This window comes from Colossoma macropomum, unplaced genomic scaffold, assembly GCF_904425465.1.
Source record: "Colossoma macropomum unplaced genomic scaffold, Colossoma_macropomum, whole genome shotgun sequence".
In the NCBI taxonomy this organism is placed as follows: domain Eukaryota; kingdom Metazoa; phylum Chordata; class Actinopteri; order Characiformes; family Serrasalmidae; genus Colossoma; species Colossoma macropomum.
This window is the reverse complement of record NW_023494806.1, coordinates 1,537,725-1,561,619: the sequence shown is the minus strand read 5'-3', so window position 1 is coordinate 1,561,619 and position 23,895 is coordinate 1,537,725. Positions and strand designations below refer to the sequence as shown.

Here is a 23,895-nt window from a genome sequence, read left to right as displayed (position 1 = left end):
CACACTAGAACAGGGGTTCTCAACCTTTCCCATCCCCAGGCCCACCTGTTTACAACTACTAAGCATACCAGCCCACAGAAAACTAATATTAACGTCTTAAATTATTCTGTGAAGACCTGAATGAGGGCCTGAAAAAGATCAGATTGTCCATTTTAACTCAATCACAAGTCCCACAAAGAAGTGTCCCATTACTCTTGTCTATATACCGTATGTCTTAAAGGCACAGCAACAATAAGAACCTGCTTAATCGTAAGCCTTTTTAATCCATACGGCCTCAGATTCGCACTGAAATATCACAGAACAAAAAGAGCGAGACAGATGTGCAGATATAAGGTCCGACCTTTATTCCGTACATTTTTAAACCATGAATGTTCATTTTCATTTTTTTTTTCACGCCTAAAACTCTACTTGTTTTTGTATACAAGAGTCTAAGAAAAACAACTGCACAACACCACAAGGTCGACAGAGACAGTCTATCACCGCCCAGTCGTACGTCCACTCGGGCACAGTTCGCTCCTGACCGGGAAGTTTGTTTCCGTGTTTGTTTCGTTGGCTCTTCGTTGGAGAATATCCAGGTTCTGCCATACAGGATGCATTTCGCTATGTCGTCTAGGTAACCGTCCAATCAGAACCTTCCATTTCCGCTTTGCATAGATGGCAGATGATGGCCACACCCTTCTTTAAAGAAAACAAAAAAAAACAAAAAAACGTGCCCTCTGATTGGACAGATCGGTTACCATGGTTTTCAATTCAACCACGGAAGTGGTTCCGTTTTGCTCCGCCGTTTTTCTAGAAACATTTAAAAAGTCTAAATAAATTTACAATGTAATTTTTGATCCAAGTAATATCAACAAGATATTTACAGTAACTTTACATAAAACCGAACAGGAATATCGTAATACATATCCGTCTGCATATCTCAAAGGCAAAAACAAGCGAACAGAGAAAATTCGGTAATGTAACATTGTACACGGTCAGCACTATTTCCAGGTACCGTAGAGCAAAAATCGACTGTCAAAACAGTAACATCGATCCAGTTTGTTCAGTGAACATCAATAATGTGTCCAACAGAGAAACTGGGATAAATACGGTGGGTTTGACGTGACTTTTAACGTAAAATTCATAAAAATAATGTCTGTACATGGAAAGGCAATAGGAAAAGTACAAACTCATTTGAGAATCTCACTTTTCACACAAAAAATGAAAAGGCATTGGATTAATATATTAATATCAAATTTCTTACGTGGGTGGCGAGCATTTCGTGTTTCGTAGATGACGTTAATGTCCTTGCTTGCCATCCACGTTGATATAAAATAAAAAGCGATGTGCTTTTTTTTTGTTTGTCCGAAGGTACAAAGTATTTTTTGTACAAATTATACATTTCTGTTTATCGTTAACTTTATTTTTATCGGAAAATAAGTGCATGTTGTCCGTTTGTATACGTGTCCAACTGAGAATGAAGTTTTTTTCCGGCAAAAATTGCGTTACCGCGCCTCCACTTCTTTGGGGTTGCGCGACGGCGAATATTCCCTAGGGTCCTGCGTGGTGATTGGCGTAGTCCGTCTTGGCGAGGTGGGTCTAGGGATGCTCGGGCCTGCTGGCACTAAGGGCGGGGGGGCGCTTAGCGCCGCGGTTGGTGGCGTCCGGTTTAGCAGTCCACTTTGCGCGGCGGATGGGCTTAGCCGTGGGTACGGCATCCCTCCGAGGTGGGACATAAAAGGGGGCATGTGGGGCAAATGCCCTTCTATTGGAGACTGGTGAAGCTGGTGAAGCCTGGCACGGTCCAGTTCTTCCCTCAAATGAAGCCGCTCTCTTTCTTCAGCCTGCTGCCTCAGCCGTTCCTGTTCACGCCGTACTTCCAGAAGATGCTCCTGGTGGGAATAATCGTGTGGTTCCCGGTCTCTGTATCCTGTACGGTCCGGATCATAAATGCCGGGGAGACGGTGCCCGGGCTCAGAACGAAGCTGAAAGTCCATCCGCCTTTGGAGGTCTAGGTTCCTGTAAGCTTCTCTAAGAGGGTCCCAAGAGGAGAACGGGTGAGGGAGGCGTTCCCGGCCGGCCGCGAGCGGGTTCACGCCCATGAACGGCGCCATCCGGGCACGTTCCAGGACATTTAAGCTGCCCATCTGGTGCATGGCACTCATGGGGAATGGCAAAGAGTGTGGCATGGGCACTCCATGCAAAGAAGCCGGGGTTGGAAGATCACTGCCACGCGGAGATGGAGGCGGAGCCTGCTGGGATATTGATATTGCTGGTTGGTGCGAAGTGGGCGGAGCCGTTTGAGGATGAACATGAGGATGTGGAAGGGGATGAGGAGGGGGCGGAGCCTGAGGTTGATTGCCAGGCTCAGAACTGACCACCATCACGTCCTGCTCCTCTTTGCGCTCCTCTTTGATCTTCATGTCGTTCTTCACCTTGTGGATCGTCTCCCCCGACGACGTTTCCTTCCTCTCCCGGTCGGTGTCTTTGATGGGAAGTGGCAGCGCCATGCTGCCCATCTTGATGCCCGTCTCGTTCAGGATGTTCTTGGAGTACGGCGACGGGGAGCGCCGGATCGGTTTGCAGGAATCCGCAGAGGAGGCACTGCGCTCGTTCGCGTCTTTGCCCGGAGAGCGGCTCTCCTTCACCTTCACGTCGGCCATCATCGCTGCCGCCGCCTCTCGCTGACGGTCCAGCAGATCCTTCTCCGGGTCGCGGGGGGCGGAGTTGTGGCTGCTAGAGCGAATCAGGCTGCTGATCTGGTAGCTGACGGGAGCGGAGGCGGGAGAGGAGCGGTTACTGTGGCGATTACGGTCCACCGAATCCCTGCAAGAGAAGGAGAGAGATAGAATATGTAAAGTAAGTATGAAAACATTTATTAAAACCTCATTTTTATTATTTTCTTTAGCATCTGAAGCCATTTTCACAGGATCAATAGAAATTATATACAATTTACTTTTTTCCATCTCTTACAAAGTTCTCTGGAGTGATTAATCACATTATCTGGTGGTCTGATTGGCAAATCTGCATTTGCCAGGAGAACGCTCCCTACCGGAACGCACAGTGCCAACAGTAAAGTTTGGTGGAGGAGGGATGATGGGCTGGGGCTGTTTTTCAGGGTTTGGGCCCCTCAGTTCCAGTGAAGGCTGAGGTTAATGCTACAGCTCAAAGAAGCTGTGTCCCAATTTGGGGGGCTGCGTCCTTCAGAGGCTGCGTTTGAAGGCCGACTGCATCACAGCGGCGCGACTAGACTGTCCCATTCCGAAGGCTCCTTCATACGCGGCCGAGAAATGTGCCCTTCTTTTCCATGGCAACAAAGGACCCAACGGTGGATCCTCTGCCAGCCAGCATATCCCGAGGTTCACTGTGTGCCGGCGAAGATACGAGAACATGGCGGCATCAGCAGAGGAGTGAACGGCGGCTGAGGAGACACTTTAAATGTAAGTACTGGGTTTAAACTGAGTCGAATAGCGAAAAAACAGATGATAAAAAAGCCAACTGGGTCTGAACAAAAACTTACGCTAACGTTTCGTTTTGTTTTAGGGAGCAAAGAGCTGTCAGAGAGACGCATCTCCAACTCTAATAAATGAAAAAATAAAAAAACATAAAATCAAAGTTTTTGGCTCCGTCTGTAAGAACTTTAAAAGGACTTTACAGGAGTGGCGTTTCATGACGCAGCGGTCTACGCCGCCTTTGAAGGATGCAGCCCCTGAATTGGGACTCTCCAACATCTTGTGGAAAGGTTCCCAGAAGAGTCGAGGCTGTTTTAGCTGCAAAGGGGGGCGACGTCATATTAATGCCCATGGGTTCAGAACGGGACGTCCAACAAGTTCATATGGGTGTGATGGTCAGGTGTCCACATACTTTTGGCCACACAGTGGATACTACAGAAAAATACAGTATGAACTGTAACACTTATCAAAGAGCTTCACCAACCTGTCTTTATCTTTCTCATCCTTTCCGACAGAGGAGTCCCGTTTCTCTCGCTCCCTCTCTCTCTCTTTCTCCCTCTCTCGCTCCCTCTCTCGCTCGTGGCTGTTGGCGGAGCTGCTCCGCTCTCCTTCGCCAGATTTGGGCCACTGTGGGGGCGTGGGGAAGGAGGGTGGAGTCCGGTGGAGTCTGTTCCAGGCGTCGTGGTGGGGGCTGAAGCTGGGCAGCCCCGGTCCCTCTTTGGGTCCAAACATGCTGTTCGCACCTGAAACAAAACAGAGGAACACGCACTGTTAGCATCGGGGGTCCGAAACCTGCATGGTGAGGGGGGATTAAAAGCAGAGGAAGCCGAGGCAGAGCTCAAACACTCAGATTAATAACTGATCACAGTGATTTATCAGTCTACTCAGGCTTTAGCAGAGCTCAGTAACACTCAGATTAATAACTGATCACATTGATTTATCAGTCTACTCAGGCTTTAGCAGAGCTCAGTAACACAGATTAATAACTGATCACATTGATTTATCAGTCTACTCAGGCTTTAGCAGAGCTCAGTAACATTTAGATCAATAACTGATCACATTAATTTATCAGTCTACTCAGGCTTTAGCAGAGCTCAGTAACACTGAGATTAATAACTGATCATATTGATTTATCAGTCTACTCAGGCTTTAGCAGAGCTCAGTAACGCTAATATTTTGAATATTCACAATACTTGCATTCCATTATATTCCAACCCTGAGTTCACTGATTAATTGTCCTTATTTGAAATGCTTGATTTTCCGTACACAGTGACATGAGGACGAAAAATGAACAACTGTCTATGGACGTCATGTAAACATAGCATTCTCAAAAAATGGTAATATAAAAAAGGTGCAGAGATGCTGCGATTTCTTGCAAAAATTTCTAATTCTTATTATAATAACTGATGTTTATATTATAATGACTGATGTGAAGAGCAGGTTCTAAATAATGATTTGACAGTTTTCTTTTCCAATCAGTTGTTAAAAGCTCATATTGAAGCTCTTTTGTTCCAAACTCATTAAAACAGTTTAAATAGCTGAAAGGTTTGAGTGCTGACATCACAATAAGGGGTGAGTGGGCGTGGCCTTTGGCTTTATTCCCAAGAAAAAGAAAAAAGGGAGAAAGACATATATACATGTATAGAGAGAGAGAGAGAGAAAGAGAGAGAGATAGAGAGAGAGAGAAAGATAGAGAGAGTGAGATAGAGAGAGACAAAGAGAGATACAGACATCAAAAGATAGAGACAGCAAGAGATGTAGAGATGGAGAGAGAGAGAGAGAGAGAGAGAGAGCGCCGGGGAGAGAGAGAGCGAGAGAAGAAGAGAGGCAGAAAGAGAGAAAGGCATAAGAGAGCGAGAGAGAGAAAAAAAGACATCGAAAGAGAGAGATAGAGAGACAGTAAGAGAGAGAGAGCGCGAGAGAGAAGAAGAGAGGCAGAATGAGAGAGGCAGAAGAGAGCATGAGAGATAGGAAAAGAGAGAGAGAGAGAAAGACGGGAAGAGAGCGCGAGACAGAAGAAAATAAGTAGAATGAGAGAAAGGCAGAAGAGAGCGAGAGAGACAGAAAGAGAGAGATATAGAAACATCAAAAGAAAAAGACAGAGTTGTAGAGATGGAGAGAGAGAGAGAGAGACAGAAAGATGGGAAGAGAGAGAGTGAGAGAGAAGAGAGGCATAACATGAGAAAGGCAGAAGAGAGCGAACGAGATAGAAAAAGAGACGGAGAGAGAGAGAGCGAGAGAGAGAGCGAGAGAGGCCCACGCAGGTCTGAAAGCACTGGCGGGGTAATTAATGCGTGAGCAGCAGTAAAACAGCCTGGCTGTGAGTTTGCGTTGGAGGGTGATTTGGCAGCGTTTGCTGCTGTAAGACTAAACCAGCCTGTTGTGATGCGCTTCCCTTCAACTGCTTCTCCCTAAGCTCTTATTTGGCATTTGTTGCAGAGCTAAGTGCCTCTCTCTCTCTCTCTCTCTCTCTCTCTCTAAGCTGAGGCTGTATCCGGGGGGCTACGGGGTCAGGCCTTACCGAGGGATGGGTTGCCTAATCCACCGAAGGCACTGGCCGAAAGGTTGCTGAGGCCACCAAAGGAACTGGAGCGACCGAAAGCATCTGCAAAATGCCAAACAGGGATTAGAGACGAAGGCTGGAGGTGTCTGAACCGCTTCAGCCAGCTTTTCTCTCTCTCTCTGTCACTCTCTCTGCTTTAACGTCAGAGGGGTTAGCCCTGCTAGCGCTAGGTCTCTGAAGGGCTCACTGGGTCTCTCTGTGAGGCTGAGGAACGACTTTAGCGGCTAAACGGTACAGAAAACATGACAGGAGTGAGTGGGTTTCAGGCTTAACAGCCAGTCAGTGTTACCATTACTGCTGCTAGCGCTACTTGACTAAAAGGCCTACTTGGTGTCTTTCTGTGGAATTAATTACTTGTCTAAACAGCAAAGAACAGAAATAAATCGGCTTTAGACATCATAATCAGTCAGAGTTAGCTTAGCGCTGCTAATGCAAGTTCATTAAAGGTCTCACTCACAGTAGTCACTCTGAGTTAGTGTTAGCTGCTAACACAAGCTCACTGGGCGTCTAAAGCGCCTGCAGAAGGTATTTAACACACTTTAAAAGAAAGAAGTTAATGAAATAAGTGGGCTTTAGGCTTAATAGTCAGTGTTAGCATTACTGCTGCTAGTGCTAGTGTCTTTCTGTGGAATTAATTAATTGTCTAAACAAGAAAAGACAGAAATGAGTGAGCTTTAGGCACAATAATCAGTCAGAGTTAGCATTAGCCGCTAACACTAGCTCACTAAAAGGCTCACTGGGTGTCTAAAGCGCCTGCAGAAGGTTTTTAACATGCATTAAAAGAAAGAAGTGAATGAAATAAGTGGGCTTTAGGCTTAATAGCCAGTCAGTGTTAGCATTTCTGCTAGCAGTAGTTCACTAAAAGGCCTACTAGGTGTCTTTCTGTGGAATTAATTACTTGACTAAACAGGAAAAGAATAGAAATAAATCGGCTTTAGACATCATAATCAGTCAGAGTTAGCTTAGCGATGCTAATGCAAGTTCATTAAAGGCCTCACACATAATAGTCACCCAAAGTCAGCATTAGCTGCTAACACTAGCTCACTGGGTGTCTTAATGTGCCTGCAGAAGGTATTTAACACACTTTAAAAGAAAGAAGTGAATGAAATAAGTGGGCCTTGGCTTAATAGTGAGTGTTAGCATTACTACTGCTAGCGCTACTTGACTAAAAGGCCTACTTGGTGTCTTTCTGTGGAATTAATTAATTGTCTAAACAGCAAAAGATAGAAATTAGTTAACTTTAGACATAACAATCAGTCAAAGTTAGCAACAGCTGCTGAGGCTAGTTCGCTAAAACGCTCACTGAGTGTCTGGAAAGTATTTAGCATATTTTGGAGGAAAGAGGTAGAAATAAGTGCATTTTAGGCATAATAATAAGGCAGAGTTAGCGCTGCTAATGCAAGTTCACTAAAGGGCTCACACATTACAGTCAGTCAGAGTTAGCATTAGCTGCCAATGCAAGCTCACTGAAGGGCTCACTGGGTGTCTTAAAGCGCCTGCAGAAGGTTTTTAACATACATTAAAAGAAAGAAGTGAATGAAATAAGTGGGCTTTAGGCTTCATAGCCAGTATTAGCATTACTGCTGCTAGCGTTAGGCTACTAAAAGGCCTACTAGGTGTCTTTCTGTGGAATTAATTAATTGTCTAAACAGCAAAAGATAGAAATGAGTGAGCTTTAGGCACTATAATCAGTCAGAGTTAGCATCAGCTGCTAATGCAGGTTCATTAAAGGCGTCACACATAACAGTCAGTGAAAGTTAGCATTAGCTGCTGAGGCTAGTTCGCTAAAGCGCTCACTGAGTGTCTGTGGAAAGTATTTAGCATATTTTGGAGGAAAGATGTAGAAATAAGTGCATTTTAGGCATAATAATAAGGCAGAGTTAGCGCTGCTAATGCAAGTTCACTAAAGGGCTCACACATTACAGTCAGTCAGAGTTAGCATTAGCTGCTAACTCCAGTTCACTAAAGGGCTCCCTGGGTGTTTTAATGAGGCTGCAGAAGGTATTTAGTGTAATTTAGAGGCAAAAGGTGATGGAAATGAGGGGGATTTAGAGACGGTCACTCAGAGAATGCATTAACGTTTCCTGTGTTAGTTTACTAAACGGCTCACTGGGTCACTTAGTAATGACTTTAGCAGCTAAACGGTAAAGGGAAGAGGTGATGGGAATGAGTGGACTTCAGGAATAATAGCCAGGCCAGATTTAAACATACATCATATGGGTCATTATACAGAAACGTCCATTTTTGTGTCCCTAGCGTTTATAGATATATTACACTTAAAAAACATGTTAGGGTTACAATTTAATTACATTTTCGAATAAAACAATAAGTTATTTTCAATTTCACCTTCTTGAGCCTCAATTTGGCAATATTGGCTTTTAAATCTATTATCTAGAATTCCAAGCGCCCTAGAAGAGCTCGTCTCCACAGTCATGTGTGAAGGCTGAGGCCATATTTTGAGGTAAAAAACACATTTTTCTGCAATTTTAACTGCAATAATCTATACATGACTATGGACTATATGAATTAAATGACAAAGAAAAATGCTGAATAAATTTTCTAAAATATATAATGAACGCTGTTGTCCCCAGGAGTCGTGTCACTGGTGTTACTGCATTAAAAAAATATATATATATATGTTATTTTGAAATAAAAGTCACGCTGATGACATCACGACTTCCTTTTACCTGTTTTCTGAGGATCTATGAAGAAAAGCTCATGGTGAGTCCACTGTGTCTTTCAGTTATCAGAGATTTTCTCATTTAGCTCATGATTTCATATGAAGCTTTTAGCTGAAGTCACTGGTGTGACCGACTTTATTCTGAGGTAATTGTGAAAAAATAGAACACAAATGGATTAAATTCCATATTTCAGTGGATATTCCATGATTGACAACATGTGGTTTGATGCTCTGTAGCAGTTATTTTGTAAAATGCATTGTTCATTAAAAATGTCTCTGATGTTCCCTTTATTATGTGTAACACCAATGAGGATCAGTAACACCAGTGACTCCTATGGACAGATAGGAAAGTGGACGTTTCTACAGAATGACCCATATAAGGACGTGAACGAAGTGGTTTTGCCCGTTGTTACGTTTAAAAATGACCCATATGGATAAATAATATAGTCCATATATATTTATCAGGCATAATTTTGCAATGTATGAAAATGGCCAAAGCATTTAGTAAATATATTTTTAAAATTCATTTATCAGTGTTAGTTATTATCTGTGTTCAGTTGTGTGTAATGGAGGTTCCAGATGTGACTAAACGTTCTTCTGTGATCTGCACTGTACTTTACATTAACCATGTACGTCTGCAGTCAGACTCTCACACACAATGTATTTCACATAAACAAGATATCAGATCATAACTGCATTTTCACAGAGTATCAATACCCACAACACTCGCTTCTGTCATGGTAGACGATCATTTGATCAGATTTAAAATGAAGATACTGGAAAACAAATTCATTTCAAACAGTAAAGTGCATTGGACAGGATTCTGGCTAACACATTTACATACATTTATTTTTGTATGGTACATTTCTATGTGTAATATTTCCCCATATATTGTAAAATAAATACATTTTAAAATATATTTGTTTAATATGGCAATACATTCTGAAATACATTAGTGTTTGGAATGTATTTCGGCATCGACTGCAGTGTGTTTGAAATGTATTTCAAATGTAAAAAAACACACGTTCATGTATTTTTTTCCATATGGGGAGTCACAATGCAAGCACAAGCTGCATTCTGAGCATTACAGCAAGGGGCGCTACAGCGTCAGCCAACCCTGAGAAAGCTATCTTGTACCACGAGCATCCTTTCTTCTGGTCAAGCTGCCGAGTCTCACGCAAAAACGGGTCACTTACATAAACAAAAATATGATCCATTATCGCCTTTTAATTCCAGCACAGCAGGTTAAGCAGATCACTCTCCTCGACTGTTCATGTTTACCTGCTAAGGCTGTTGGAATAACAGTAGACCTCAATCTGAATTGTCCTCTAGCGCCCCCTTGAGTGTTTAACTGGCACAGTAACGTAAGAACGCAGGGTCAGTTAGTGCAGAAGGGCCTGCGTTTGCAATGCGCTGGCCAAGCATTGTCATTTGTGTTTGCTTCTTGGCGTTGAGTATGTTTCAGGCCTCAGCGTTAGCACTGCTGGCGCTGGTTCACTTGGCTCAGTGGCTGCGGAATGACTTAGTGCCACTAATGCTAGTTTATTAAAGCTTTTAATGGCTGTCTTTATGAGGCTGCGGAACGTATTTAGCAGCTAAACAAAAGCGGAAAACAGGTTATGGAAATGAATGAGAGAGTTAGCATTAGCGCGGCTACCGCTGGGTCACACAAGGGCTCAGTGGGTCTCTTTGTGAGGCTGTGAAATGAATTTAATGGCTAAACCATAAAGGACAGCAGTGATGGGAATGAGTGAGTGCAGTATTCCGTACAGTGTTTCAGTAGACACAGCGGAAATAGCCAAAGTCACGTAGGATGTAATGATTGGTTGGACTCCGCAAAATCTGCCTAGCAACCAATATGCATTTTGATTGGTCACATTTGGGCCAACACTTTGAAGATATGCGAAAAAACGTCATCAGTTTATGCCGTCAGTGTTCCATTAACACCGCCTCCACAGATGGAGCAATTTCTGTAGTGTTTTCTTGCTTTTAAGTGTTATTAAATGTAAATACTTAAAAATGGTCATTGACTTATCACACATTTTTAAAAAATGAATTAATATAAACAATAAATGAGGCTACTACACAAAAAAGCCAGTAAAGTGAATCAGTAGTGTGAAGCCGTGTCTGCTAAAGTAACTTAGCTCACGTTATTAACTCAATATTAATTGTAGCAGTTATTTTGTAAAATGCATTGTTTATTAAAAATGTCTCTGGTGTTCCTTTATTATGTGTAACACCAGTGAGGATCAGTAACACCAGTGACTCTTGCAAACGTATTATGTTTTACAGTGCTAACCTACTGTTTAACGTTCATTAGAGTGTTAAATACGATGGTAAAACTGCGTAAAATCCATTTTAACTGACTATGAAAGTATCGCTACTGTCACTATTTACACGGATTTGATGTCCAAACTCAGACGGTCATGTGAACCGCTTTAATGGAAACATGGATATATGACAATGTCTCAGGAAACTGTCCCCAGGAAAGCCCCAGGCAGCTGGCTGGAGGTTAGGGAACCAGCCTTGTGACCGGAAGGCCGTCGGTTCGATCCCCTGAGCCGACAGTACATGACTGTAGTGCCCTTGAACAAGACGCCTAACCCCCAACTGCTCCCTGGGCGCCGTAGATAGGGCTGCCCACCACTCCGGGCAAGTGAGCTCACTGCCCCCTAGTGTGTGTTCACTAGTGTGTATGTTTGTGGGTGTTTCACTGCACGGATGGGTTAAATGAGGAGGTCTAATTCCTCTGTGTGCAAACACAGCTGGCCAATTCTATTCTTCCATTCTATAATAGTTAAGCTGCAAGAGTACAGAATAGTGAAACGTACGGAATACTGAAGTGTACGGAATAGTGAAGTGTATGGAATACTGAAGTGTGCGGAATAGTAAGATGTATGGAATACTGAAGCGTACAGAATAATGAAGCATATGGAATACTGAAGTGTATGGAATAGTGAAATGTATGGAATACTGAAGTGTATGGAATAGAGAAATGTATGGAATACTGAAGTGTACGGAATAGTGAAGTCTATGGAATACTGAAGTGTACGGAATAGTGAAGTGTATGGAATACTGATGTGTTCGGAATAGTGAAATGTATGGAATACTGACGTGTACGGAATAGTGAAATGTATGGAATACTGACATGTTTGGAATAGTGAAATGTATGGAATACTGAGGTGTACGGAATAGTGAAACGTATGGAATACTGACGTGTACGGAATGTGCGGAATAACTGTGCTCTTACGTCATAGTCATTTAGAGTTAGCATTAGCACTGCTAACGCTAGTTTACTAGAGGGTCTCTGTGAGGATGAGGAACGAACTCACTGGCTCTAGTGAGGCTATGAATTTAGCCGCTAAACTCTGGAGAACAGAGGTGATGGTAGGCTTTCGGCATAATAGGCAAAGGAGTGAGCATTAGTGCTGCTAGCGCTGGTTCACTGTAGGGCTCACTGGGTTTCTTTGTGAGGCTAGACAGTGGTGAAAAAACTGACAGAAGTGGTGGACTTAGGCATGAGATCTAGCTTTAGCCGTTTAGTTTCAATTTTATTTGGACGCTATTCTCTTTGTGGTCCCATTTCTGCAAACCATTTGTGAACTGGTCAGCACCTACCGCACTGGCCACAGCAAAGTCCAGTTCATTTATTCAGACCATTTATTTCGTTCACCCACTAAAAGAACGTCTTCAAATACCACGTTTCTTTGCAGGCCATAAACAAGGCACGTCTTTGCGAGTGCGGGGGCACGAATTTTGAATTCTTTGGGTGTTTTATTATTTATTTATTTATTTTGGCCGAATCCTTGAAGAGTTTCATCAATTTCTCTTTATTTCCCCCGAGCATCAGGTGTTTATAAACTCAGATTGGATTGACTCGAAAGCTCGCTCTGCGAAATCACCTCGAGGCGCCGAAGCCAAACAATGCCTCTGATGGAAACGGCACAGGAGGGAGCACAATGGCCTTAATCATTTTCTGAAAACGGCAAGAAACTACTGGGTGAAAAGGAGCACCGGAAGCCAGAGCGTGAAGAAAAGGGGGAATTCAAGGTAAAAAGATCCTATTCAGCGGGTCTGGGGGCATTCAGGGCGCTTTAGAAACACTCCAGGGTCTCGTGAAATAAAAGCAAAAGCTATGCTCGGTGGAGTGTTTCCCCTGAAACACAGTAAAAAGCTTTTTTTAACAAAATATATTTTTCTTTCTTTTTTTTTTTTAATCTTTAGACTTTTTTCCAAGTCCGTCAGTCCCTTGGAAGTAATCAGCAAGGCCAAAGCTCGTCATAATGGCAGACCTTTGCTGAAATCACAAGACGCTTTTCTCTAAATCAACCTTGAGACGACGTGGCAAAGGAAAATATGCCGCAATGCAGAAACGGCGGTGCTTTCCACAACAACAGCACCGGACTGAAGTCCAATTTATCACAATCAGCTTTCGCAGGTGACACACACACACACAGTGCGAGTTAACTGCTGGACAAACAGCAGAGTAAAGATATTAAATATTAAAATAAAGATTGGGTTTACTTACGCTTACCTGCCAAATGCGTAGGGGGCAGGAAGCCGCTGTGGTGAGGTGCAGGACCATACGGAGAAGCAGCGGGATGACCAGCGCCTATTGGAAGAGAAAGAGGACAGAATTAGAAGATGACCAATAACACACAGAGAGAGAACTGACCTGTACAGTTTATCACAATACCTACATTTAGAGTCAGTTATTCATTCAGCCTAATGAGAAACTGTAGAACAGACTCAGTTTATATCACAATACCTACATTTAGAGTCAGTTATTCATTCAGCCTAATGAGAAACTGTAGAACAGACTCAGTTTATATCACAATACCTACATTTAGAGTCAGTTATTCATTCAGCCTAATGAGAAACTGTAGAACAGACTCGGTTTATATCACAATACCTACATTTAGAGTCGGTTATTCATTCAGCCTAATGAGAAACTGTAGAACAGACTCAGTTTATATCACAATACCTACATTTAGAGTCAGTTATTCATTCAGCCTAATGAGAAACTGTAGAACAGACTCAGTTTATATCACAATACCTACATTTAGAGTCAGTTATTCATTCAGCCTAATGAGAAACTGTAGAACAGATTCAGTTTATATCATACTGCCTACATTTAGAGCCAGTTTCTGACCACAGAGCTGCTCTCTTAAATCTACAAAGTACACCTATATGGTGGGTGTTTCCAATAAATTGGCCAAGCTAAAAGGTAAGGGTTTCTATTAAACTGGATGGACGATGTATATCAAAATCAAATTCTGACCTTTTCCAATTCTAATATACATAAAAACCTGTTCTGTTTTTCTCCGTATAATTTCCCCACCTTGTTTTGCCTTGAAAATAAACCAACTCGGCTGCAGAGAACCGAAACGGCAGCTGCACCGTTAATGTCAACCAAGGCCTTTTCAGCAGCCTGAATGCGTAGCAGAGGTTGTCAAGGGGACTCTGCGCTTTAAATTTAATCCGAAAGGTCTGCCCTTGTTTTCGGCCTGAACTGTTTGTCGTTTCTTTGAGTGAATCATTAATAAAAGAGGCAATTACAAGCTTGTTTTATGACACAATGCTGGGTAATTACATCCTAAAGGGCAGTCAAATTCATGCTGCCCTTCAAGCAAGGGCTACCGGTCAATTAGCTCAGGTAGAGGCATTTGTATTCATGCCCACGGCAGGCGCGCGGTCGGGATAACAACATGCAAATCACCTCAACGGTGGGCGAGGAACAGAAAATGAGGCGAGGCGAGGTGCATTATTCAGCTTTAATGCCGCCTGAGCCGCTCTGGCCGTGAGATCTGCTATACATTATGAATCATCTGGGCTGGAAATGCAGCCTGAGCGGCGAGCGCAAACGTGATTTTAACGCGCAAGCAGGCCATTTAAATGAGGTCAAACAGCAGGCCGTGACATTTGCGGCTGCTATTTTCCACAAGGAGATACGCGCACTTTAAACAGGGCAGATGGTCACATGGGCTCAAGGAAAGCCTTTAACCCTCCGAGCTCCCCTCGAAACAGCTCGTCTCACATTTCATTCAATAATTCCTGACTCAAAGCTCGATGAAACGAGCTGAGAAATTGAGCGGAAAGTGTAGATTCTGAACATTCGGTTTATACCACATGCTTGTTCGTGAGTAGAAGAGGAGATATTTTATGATGTGAATATTTTTGCTGTCCAAAGCAAAAACGTGTATCTCCAAAACATCAACTTTACAGGAGAAGGCAAAAGCTTTCTTTACGTTTAATGTAAGTTAATGTAAGGAGGTTTTATTACAAGTGATATTTGAGTATTTCTATTGGTGCGATATTTATAAAATTATGACAGGATGTAAAAGACAGCAACCATGTTCAAAGGAAGTAGAACAGTAAAAAATTAAATAAAAAATTTAGATTTTTTTTGAACAGTGATGATATATTGTTTAGTGCAAAGAAAAACATTATTTAATTTTTTCCATGTTTTTTGGAAACACACTGGGAAAGCCTAATATTGCAAAATGAAGAAATGACCATAAATAAAAGACTACAGTATATTATTCAAGACTGCAACTAGTCAACTAGTTTTCAACAACATTGATTATGGAAAAGTTCTCATGTTTTCTTTAAAACAGAAGCGCTTTGTAATGCTTTAAAAAGCCTCTATAATGTTCATATGATCCACGCAGTCATTCTGACAGACTGTAATACACCACAGGAAGTGTAGGGGGCGATATGGCTTCTACTGTTTCATTTAAAAAGCTCTATAATGTTCATATGATCCACACAGTCATTCTGACAGACTGTAATACACTACAGGAAGTGTAGGGGGCGATATGGCTTCTACTGTTTCATTTAAAAAGCCTCTATAATGTTCATATGATCCACACAGCCATTCTGACAGACTGTAATACACTACAGGAAGTGCAGGGGGCGATATGGCTTCTACTGTTTCATTTAAAAAGCTCTATCATGTTTATATGATCCACACAGTCACTCTGACAGACTGTAATACACTACAGGCACTGTAGATGGCACCAGGGATAACAGGTCAATATCCAAGGTGGTTGCTAAGTCATTGCTATGGTATCCCAGGTGGTTGCTAAGGTAAACAGTGAACAAAACGTCTGGTACAAAATATTTGAATCAACATGGTATAGATTATTATTGAGCCACAAATATTCATATGACAAACATTTGAATGGTACACACACCTGTGGATGAAAAGAGTGGTCTGGCCAGGTCATGTGGGTAGGGAAAGCCTGGAAAGACCCCCGGGGCTGGGGGTCTGCTGAACAGGTCCAGTTTCCCATTCATGTCCAGTTTATGAGGGTCCAACTGCATCTGCTACAGAGCAAGAAAGAGGGCAAAACAGTTCAGCCAATGAAAACGTACATTAACAACAACCACATTTCAATCCACAGAACTAACTGTTATAAAATTACGCTGTCATTTTATATGAATTACGTCTGACTCATAGTTCACTGGAAAAGCGACTTTCAATCAATGCCACATTTGTGTTTACATGCAAAAGAGGAGATTTTGTGTTATGATTTGAATTTATGAAAGGTTGGCTCGTGTGGAAAGAATGTATTACAGACTTCTGAAGTTGGCTTTACAGTAAATGTGCACTTAAAACGTCACTAGTATTGCATAACGTAAAGCCTCACGCAGTTCACTGGATGCCTGTTTTGAAACTCAGCTGCAACCATCTCAACTCTGTGAAACAAGTTTCATGAAACAACCAATCAAAATTCAGATAATGTATCACATCAAACAATGTCATTCAACCTACTGATTTAAACTGACACATCAAAATAAACAGAGGATATTTTATTGGAATAATATTCATTATTTGCTGGTAACCGGTTAGTTTACACTGCTAAAAATGCTCTCAGCAAATAAAATGTAAATAATAATACAACTAATATTTCTCATTTTGAGATTGTTGAGATTGTTGTAAGCTCATTTTAATATTATTTAACTCTTTTCTAAACACTTTCAGTAAGTAAAATGATCTCACTGTATTGGCAGGTAACTCTGTTGTATGGAATGTGCTCGAAACCAGCGAAGCAAAGTTCTTTGCCAACATAAAGAGATCATTTTACTTAAAACAAGTAAAAATACCTACAGATAATTGAACTAGTCTTAAAATAAACTTAGAACAATCTCAAAATGAGGAATATTAGATATATTAACTAGATATAAGATCATTTCATGTGCCAAGATACCATCTGCAATGTAACTAGCTAGTTAGCGAACCAGCTAACATCAGCAGACAGTTGCTTGTGCTAGCGTTCGGCTTTGATAGCCTGTTGTATTGTTATACGCAAAGTTAGCTTATGAATTTTCTCTTCTTCTGACATAAAAATGGTGCAAAAGCTAAATAACACAGATGGTTTTATACAGCTTTAACTACAGCTACTAGCTAGCTGCTAATCTTGCTAACTAGTGGAACAATCAAATGTGTTGCATGCAACTTTAATTATCTGCCTCGAGTAATTAAGAAGTTGGAACAGTTTCCTGTTAGGGATGCGGGATAGCAGCAATTTAGGGAACTGCAAATTGAGATTGTATCAACTTTATGCAGATTAATTATAATCTAAATCATCAGTTCTAGCTAATTCATAGACAAGGGTTGTCTGAAGTCCCCAGTCTGTTCCTACTGGGATTTTTTCATATGTCCAATATGTCACATAAAGAAATGAAAGAGAAACTTTAAACCTTATAAATGTATAACCTCAGTCTGTATTCAAAAGGGGAACTCCACCAAAAAAATTTCCTCATAATTCAGTGATTAAGATGTAAACAGAGAGATTCAGAGTGGTTTGGTGTGAAATGGTTCAGACGTCTTTACAGTGGTGGTGATAGGAACCAGGGGTCGCCATGACTACAACACAGATAGGCATTTTATTTACTATCCAGAACCACCAGTGAACCTACACGAGTCTTCTGAGTTTACATGGAATGTTGATGATGGAAAATAGTGGAAAATCTGAAATAATAAGTTTTCTTTGGGGACTATTTTGCCTCACAGCGCCCTGCATGTATCCCTCCACCATGAATGGAGTTTAAGTTCTCTAAACTATCATAAAACAGTGTCTCAGTCATCAGGCAGTGAATTCATAACCATTTACTGTAGGAACTTTCTGTGAGGGAGCTTTTAGAGGTGGACGTCTGGTTCCTATCACCACCACTGTGAACAGTTCTGACTCGGTAAGTTTGTCTAGAACGGAGCGTTTCACACCAAACCACTCTGAACGACTCTGTTTACATCTTAACCACTTAATTATGCAGGAATTTTGAAGTTCCACTTATATAATATTATATTAGGATTCATGCCCAGAACAATAACAATATTAGTGGTCCTTGGTTCTTCAAGGGTTCTTTAGTAAATACAGTGTTTCTATATAGAACCATGAACGCTCAAAGAACCCTTTGCATGCTCAAATGCAAAAAAAAATCAAATGCATGGTGAAATGGTTCTTCAGATTGATGGAGGATGTTGTATTTGGTTCTATATAGCACCAGAAAGTGTTCTTCTATTGTAACAAGCTTGATATCGTAACAATAGAAAAACTCTTTTTGGTGCTGTACAGAAAAGGTCTATATAGAACCATCTGCAGCACATTCTCCATTAATCTGAAGAACCCCTTCAGGATGTGAAGAATCCTTTAGTCATGCCAAGGGTTCTTTGAGTGTCTATATAGGAGCCCCAGATGGAACTAATTTTCCATAGGTGAAAATTTATTTGTGGTAATTTTTTACCAGCAATACCAGAAAACATTAAAAGTATCTCTGGAACTACTTTCTCTTTTATTGCTCCAGTGTTTTAAAGTTAGATAAAACCTCCCAAGAGCAGCTTTAGTGAGACGTTCTCTCATCCTGACACCTGCACTGAGATTCAGATCCGCATCTGAAGTCACGGTACGTACAGCACAGACCCCGCAGACGGAGATTAGATGGAAAAAAGCAGGAATATTCCTTAAAGAAGATGAAAAGAACTCAATTTAGCGTGAACATGGAGGCATCTCTCTTACCTTCATCTTCTGCTGATGGTGGTAGATCTGCCAGGCGATTTGGACGTGAACCGCACACCATTTACCCGGCTTCTGCACAGCGCCGAAGCGGAACAGACAAAAGGGGTTAAGCGGCATTTATAACGAAATGAGAGGTTTAAGACAAAAACCCAGAATATCATGTTCTGTAGAGAGATGGAAAAGTCAGAATCTTACTCTCACTGAAGTCCTGAATGGATCTGTTACCTGCAGAAGAAAAGCAGAACAGACAGAAAGTAAATCGAAAAGCAACACTCTCTTTCACTCAACCTATAAATGTGCCTGCAAATCCTTCACACGGCGATATTTCATCAATTATTATTACCACTTTTGTCCATTTCCAAAGAGAATAGTGTTCGGTTTGAATGAACTCTAGTGTTTCCGATGTCAATAAAGGCAGTAGGGAACCACCAGGCCGTTCTAAGTCTTCAGAGATGATATAAAATTGAATTAATTGAATTAAAATTCTAAAAAAAATAATTTTTCTTACTTAATTTTTATTGAACTGGATCATCACGCTTGTTGTTCTTGAACTCTATCGTAGTAGATTGAACAAAAGAGTCAAAACCTTGGAACGCCCAATGAAAAATTATCCAATTAGGATTCTGGGGTTCTCTCCATCGTATCTAGGTAGATTCAGCCAAGCGAGCTCTCCCATTGGTTAGGACTTCAGGAGCTGGACTGAAGGCCTTACATATTAGATTAACCACGTACACAATTAGAAAGTGGGAGAGGAATCAACCAGTCATGCTGTGGGACCAATTTAGTGGGAAAAAATGTCTTCTGGAAGTTCTAGATACGTCACTGAATGTGAATATGAGCCGTAGTCTAAGCAAATTTGGGTTAGTTGTTAGGAATGGAAAACAGCAGCGGCAGCTCTTTACTGAAAGAGTCACCGTAACACTGATAAAGCTCACATACACCAATCAGGTATAACATTCTGACCACCTCCTTGTTTCTAGACTCATTGTCCATTTTATCAGCTCCACTTACTATATAGGTGCACTTTGTAGTTCTACAGTTACAGACTGTAGTCCATCTGTTTCTCTGATACTTTGTTAGCCCCCTTTCACCCTGTTCTTCAGTGGTCAGGACCCCCATGGACCCTCACAGAGCAGGTACTATTTGGGTGGTGGATCATTCTCAGCACTGCAGTAACACTGACGTGGTGGTGGTGTGTTAGTGTGTGTTGTGCTGGTCTGAGTGGATCAGACACAGCAGTGCTGCTGGAGTTTTTAAACACCTCAGTGTCACTGCTGGACTGAGAATAGTCCACCAACCAAAAATATCCAGCCAACAGCGTCCTGTGACCACTGATGAAGGACTAGAGAATGACCAACACAAACTGTGCAGCAGCAGATGAGCTACCGTCTCTGACTTTACATCTACAAGGTGGACTGACAAGGTAGGAGCGTCTAATAGAGTGGACAGTGAGTGGACAGTGTTTAAAAACTCCAGCAGAACTGCTGTGTCTGATCCACTCGTACCAGCACAACACACACTAACACACCACCACCATGTCAGTGTTACTGCAGTGCTGAGAATGATCCACCACCCAAATAGTACCTGCTCTGTGAGGGTCCATGGGGGTCCTGACCACTGAAGAACAGGGTAAAAGGGGGCTAACAAAGTATCAGAGAAACAGATGGACTACAGTCTGTAACTGTAGAACTACAAAGTGCACCTATATAGTAAGTGGAGCTGATAAAATGGACAATGAGCGTAGAAACAAGGAGGTGGTCAGAATGTTATGCCTGATCGGTGTGTATATGTTAATGTCTGTTACAAGCTTCACATGAACGGTCCTTGTTAATCTAGAATGGCCAAAAAAAATTCACATAATAGGTGTGCTAACAGGAATTTTATCATAGATGTGCTTTTTTCCCTGAAGGCCGACTTCTGGCCATGGAGTAAAACTGAGTGTTTTTACGACTGATATATTAAGTGAAACATACCCGTGGGTCCTTCTGCAGAAGGGTATGAGGAACTGCTCCTGGTCTTGCTGCTACATCAATGGGGTTAGACGCCTGAAGAGAAAGTTGAGAAATCAACAACTTCACATAAAACACGATCAGATATTCACTAACGGACCAAAGCTCTGTTAGAGCAGAACCGGTTTAAATAGAGGAGGTTCTGGACTTCTGAGCTTCGGCAGTGATGAACAGCAAATATTTCAAGCTTCGGGCCACGAGGGCTGAGAATAACCGTGTCCGACACCACTGTAAAATCCAAACTCGAGGTGCAAAGGGCAGCATCTCGGCCTTAGTGAGGGTCCAGTATGGTGGGGTGCCGTTTGTGGCCACGCTGGGAAAACATGCTGTCTAGCACTGCATTAGCGTGACGTTCCACATTTGAAAGTGCAATTTAAGTATAAATATAGTGTGTTTTTAGCCGTTAGCGCCGGAGAGGCTGTGTTTTTAGCCGTTAGCGCCGGAGAGGCTGTGTTTTTAGCCGTAGCCGGAGAGGCTGTGTTTTTAGCCGTTAGCGCCGGAGAGGCTGTGTTTTTAGCCGTTAGAGCCGGAGAGGCTGTGTTTTTAGCCGTTAGAGCCGGAGAGGCTGTGTTTTTAGCCGTTAGAGCCGGAGAGGCTGCGTTCTTAGCCGTTAGAGCCGGAGAGGCTGCGTTTTTAGCCTTTAGAGCCGGAGAGGCTGCGTTTTTAGCCATTAGAGCCGGAGAGGCTGCGTTCTTAGCCATTAGAGCTGGAGAGGCTGCGTTCTTAGTTTTTAGTGTTTCTTCTCTCCGTGTTTTGCGCTGTTTTAAGCTAATTAATAATAAAGCTGTGCTATGGAGCGTGACCTCAAGTCGTCTAAGGTTCTCCTGAGAGCCCGAATGCTGTTTGCCTTTATTGATAGCTGACATTGAGCCTGAAAAAAACAATATCCAAATCTCAAAATTAAAAACTGAATACTTATCCAATTAGCTAATATCCGAATTGCTGAATATCCAGATCCAGCTCTACTGTAATGTCATTTGTAAAGGATCTGACTGGCATCAATTATCACAAACAGTAATTTTACTTAAAAAACCTGGAACCAAAACTGGGATGTCTGTTCACAAGACAGCTTATTACTTATTTGAACATCTGTGGAGCATCTGTAGGGGGCGCCATCCAAATAAAGTGGGACCCAACAGTCTCATATTGACTATATTTAAGTTAATTGAACTTCCCAAGATGTAATTCTGTTCAGTTTAGAGATTAAGTTATAACCGCTGGACTGTTTCCTCAGGAACAGAGAAGACGCTCATGCGGAATGACTGTAAAAGCCCTCAGTGATGCTACAGTGGTCACTAAAGCCACTGCCGGGCCACACTGGACCATGATAACTCAGGCTGGACTATAAGCCCTGTAGCCGCCGTCCAGAACCGATTGGTGGCTTACCCACGGGTCAGAGTGATTGGTATGCTGCCAAGCTGAGCGCTAGGCTTATCTCTCTCTCACACACACACACACACACACACACACACACACACACACACACACTCACACACATAGCAGCTCAGAAAACATTTAATATCCACACAGAACCATTCAGCTGTTCAGTCACAGCCATAATGGAAAAGCACATGCTGTTAGATTCAGAAGCAGCTTGTTAGTGTTCACCGCCCGTCACAAGTTTGGGTTCACTCTGCAGTCGTTTGAGTTCCAATTCAAATTTACACCAATCAGCATTAACATTAAACCACCTCCTTGTATCTCTTCTCACTGTCCATTTTATCAGCTCCACTGACCACATAGTTTCACTCTGTACTTCTACAGTTACAGACTGTAGTCCATCTGTTTCTCTGCATACTTTGTTACCCTGTTCTTCAGTGGTCAGGACCCCCATGGACCCTCACAGAGCAGGTACTATTTGGGTGGTGGATCATTCTCAGCACTGCAGTAACACTGACGCGGTGGTGGTGTGTTAGAGTGTGTTACGCTGGTCTGAGTGGATCAGTCACAGCAGTGCTGCTGGAGTTTTTAAACACCTCAGTGTCACTGCTGGACTGAAAACCAAAAATATCCAGCCAACAGCGTCCTGTGGGCAGCGTCCTGTGACCACTGATGACGGACTAGACAATGACCAACACAAACTGTGCAGCAGCAGATGAGCTATCGTCTCTGACTTTACATCTACAAGGTGGACTGACAAGGTAGGAGTGTCTAATAGAGTGGACAGTGAGTGGACACAGTGTTTAAAAACTCCAGCAGAACTGCTGTGTCTGATCCACTCGCACCAGCGCAACACACACTAACACACCACCACCACGTCAGTGTTACTGCAGTGCTGAGAATGACCCACCACCCAAACAGTACCTGCTCTGTGGGGGTCCATGGGGGTCCTGACCACTGAAGAACAGGGGAACAAAGTATGCAGAGAAACAGATGGACTACAGTCTGTAACTGTAGAACTACAGAGTGAAACTATATGGTCAGTGGAGCTGATAAAGTGGACAGTGAGTGTAGAAAGAAGCAGGTGGACTGAATGTTATGGCTGATCTGTGTGTTAGTTTGTCATTGTTAGTAAACACAGTGGTTCTATACAGAACCAGAAACACTCAAAAATCCATCTGCATGCTTAAATCATTCTTCAGATTGAAGGAGAATGTGTTGCATATGGTTCTACTTAGCATCAAAAAGGTTCTTCTACTGTTACGATATCAAGCTTTTAACAATAGACGACCCTTTTTTTGTGCATTATAGAACTCTTTTTAAAAAGGTTCTAAATAGAACCATATACAACACATTCTCCATCAATCTGAAGAACGATTTCACAATGCAAAGAACCATTTAAGCAGCCAAATGACTCTTTCTGTAAAGCTCCTTTGTGACAACAGCTTAAAAAAGATGGTTCTCGAAGGGTTCTTTAGTAAAAACAAAGGTTCTATATAGAACTGTGAACACTCAACAAGCCATCTGCATGCTTAAATGGTTCTTTGCATGGTGATATGGTTCTTCAGATTGATGGAGAATGTGTTGTATACGGTTCTATTTAGAACCTATTTGAAAAGAGTTCTATATAGCACCAACAATCCTCTATAGAACCATATACAACACATTCTCCATCAGTCTGAAGAACAATATCACGCAAAGGACCATGTAAGCATACAAATGGCTGTTTGGGTGTTCCTGGTTCAACATATACTCACTGTCTTTACTAAAGAACCCTTAAAGAACCATCTTTTTTAAGTGTATAGCTGAG

The 23,895-nt window shown here is 42.2% G+C and overlaps 1 protein-coding gene across 3 annotated transcripts in view; it reads right to left on the bottom strand.

The window, feature by feature from the left end:
- Nucleotides 1-321: 321 nt before the first annotated feature.
- The window catches only part of fbrsl1 (fibrosin-like 1), a 511,912-nt gene continuing 488,338 nt past the window's right edge, over nucleotides 322-23,895 (bottom strand). For all 3 annotated transcript variants that reach the window (XM_036599230.1, XM_036599231.1, XM_036599232.1), the window contains exons 12-19: nucleotides 20,670-20,741; nucleotides 18,892-18,921; nucleotides 18,697-18,768; nucleotides 15,871-16,003; nucleotides 13,203-13,286; nucleotides 5,953-6,036; nucleotides 3,916-4,174; nucleotides 322-2,805 (exon numbers count right to left, since the gene is read on the bottom strand). In XM_036599230.1, coding sequence (XP_036455123.1) covers nucleotides 1,485-2,805; nucleotides 3,916-4,174; nucleotides 5,953-6,036; nucleotides 13,203-13,286; nucleotides 15,871-16,003; nucleotides 18,697-18,768; nucleotides 18,892-18,921; nucleotides 20,670-20,741 — 2,055 coding nt within the window. In that variant the 3' untranslated portion in view covers nucleotides 322-1,484. The remainder of the gene's footprint in view (nucleotides 2,806-3,915; nucleotides 4,175-5,952; nucleotides 6,037-13,202; nucleotides 13,287-15,870; nucleotides 16,004-18,696; nucleotides 18,769-18,891; nucleotides 18,922-20,669; nucleotides 20,742-23,895) is intronic.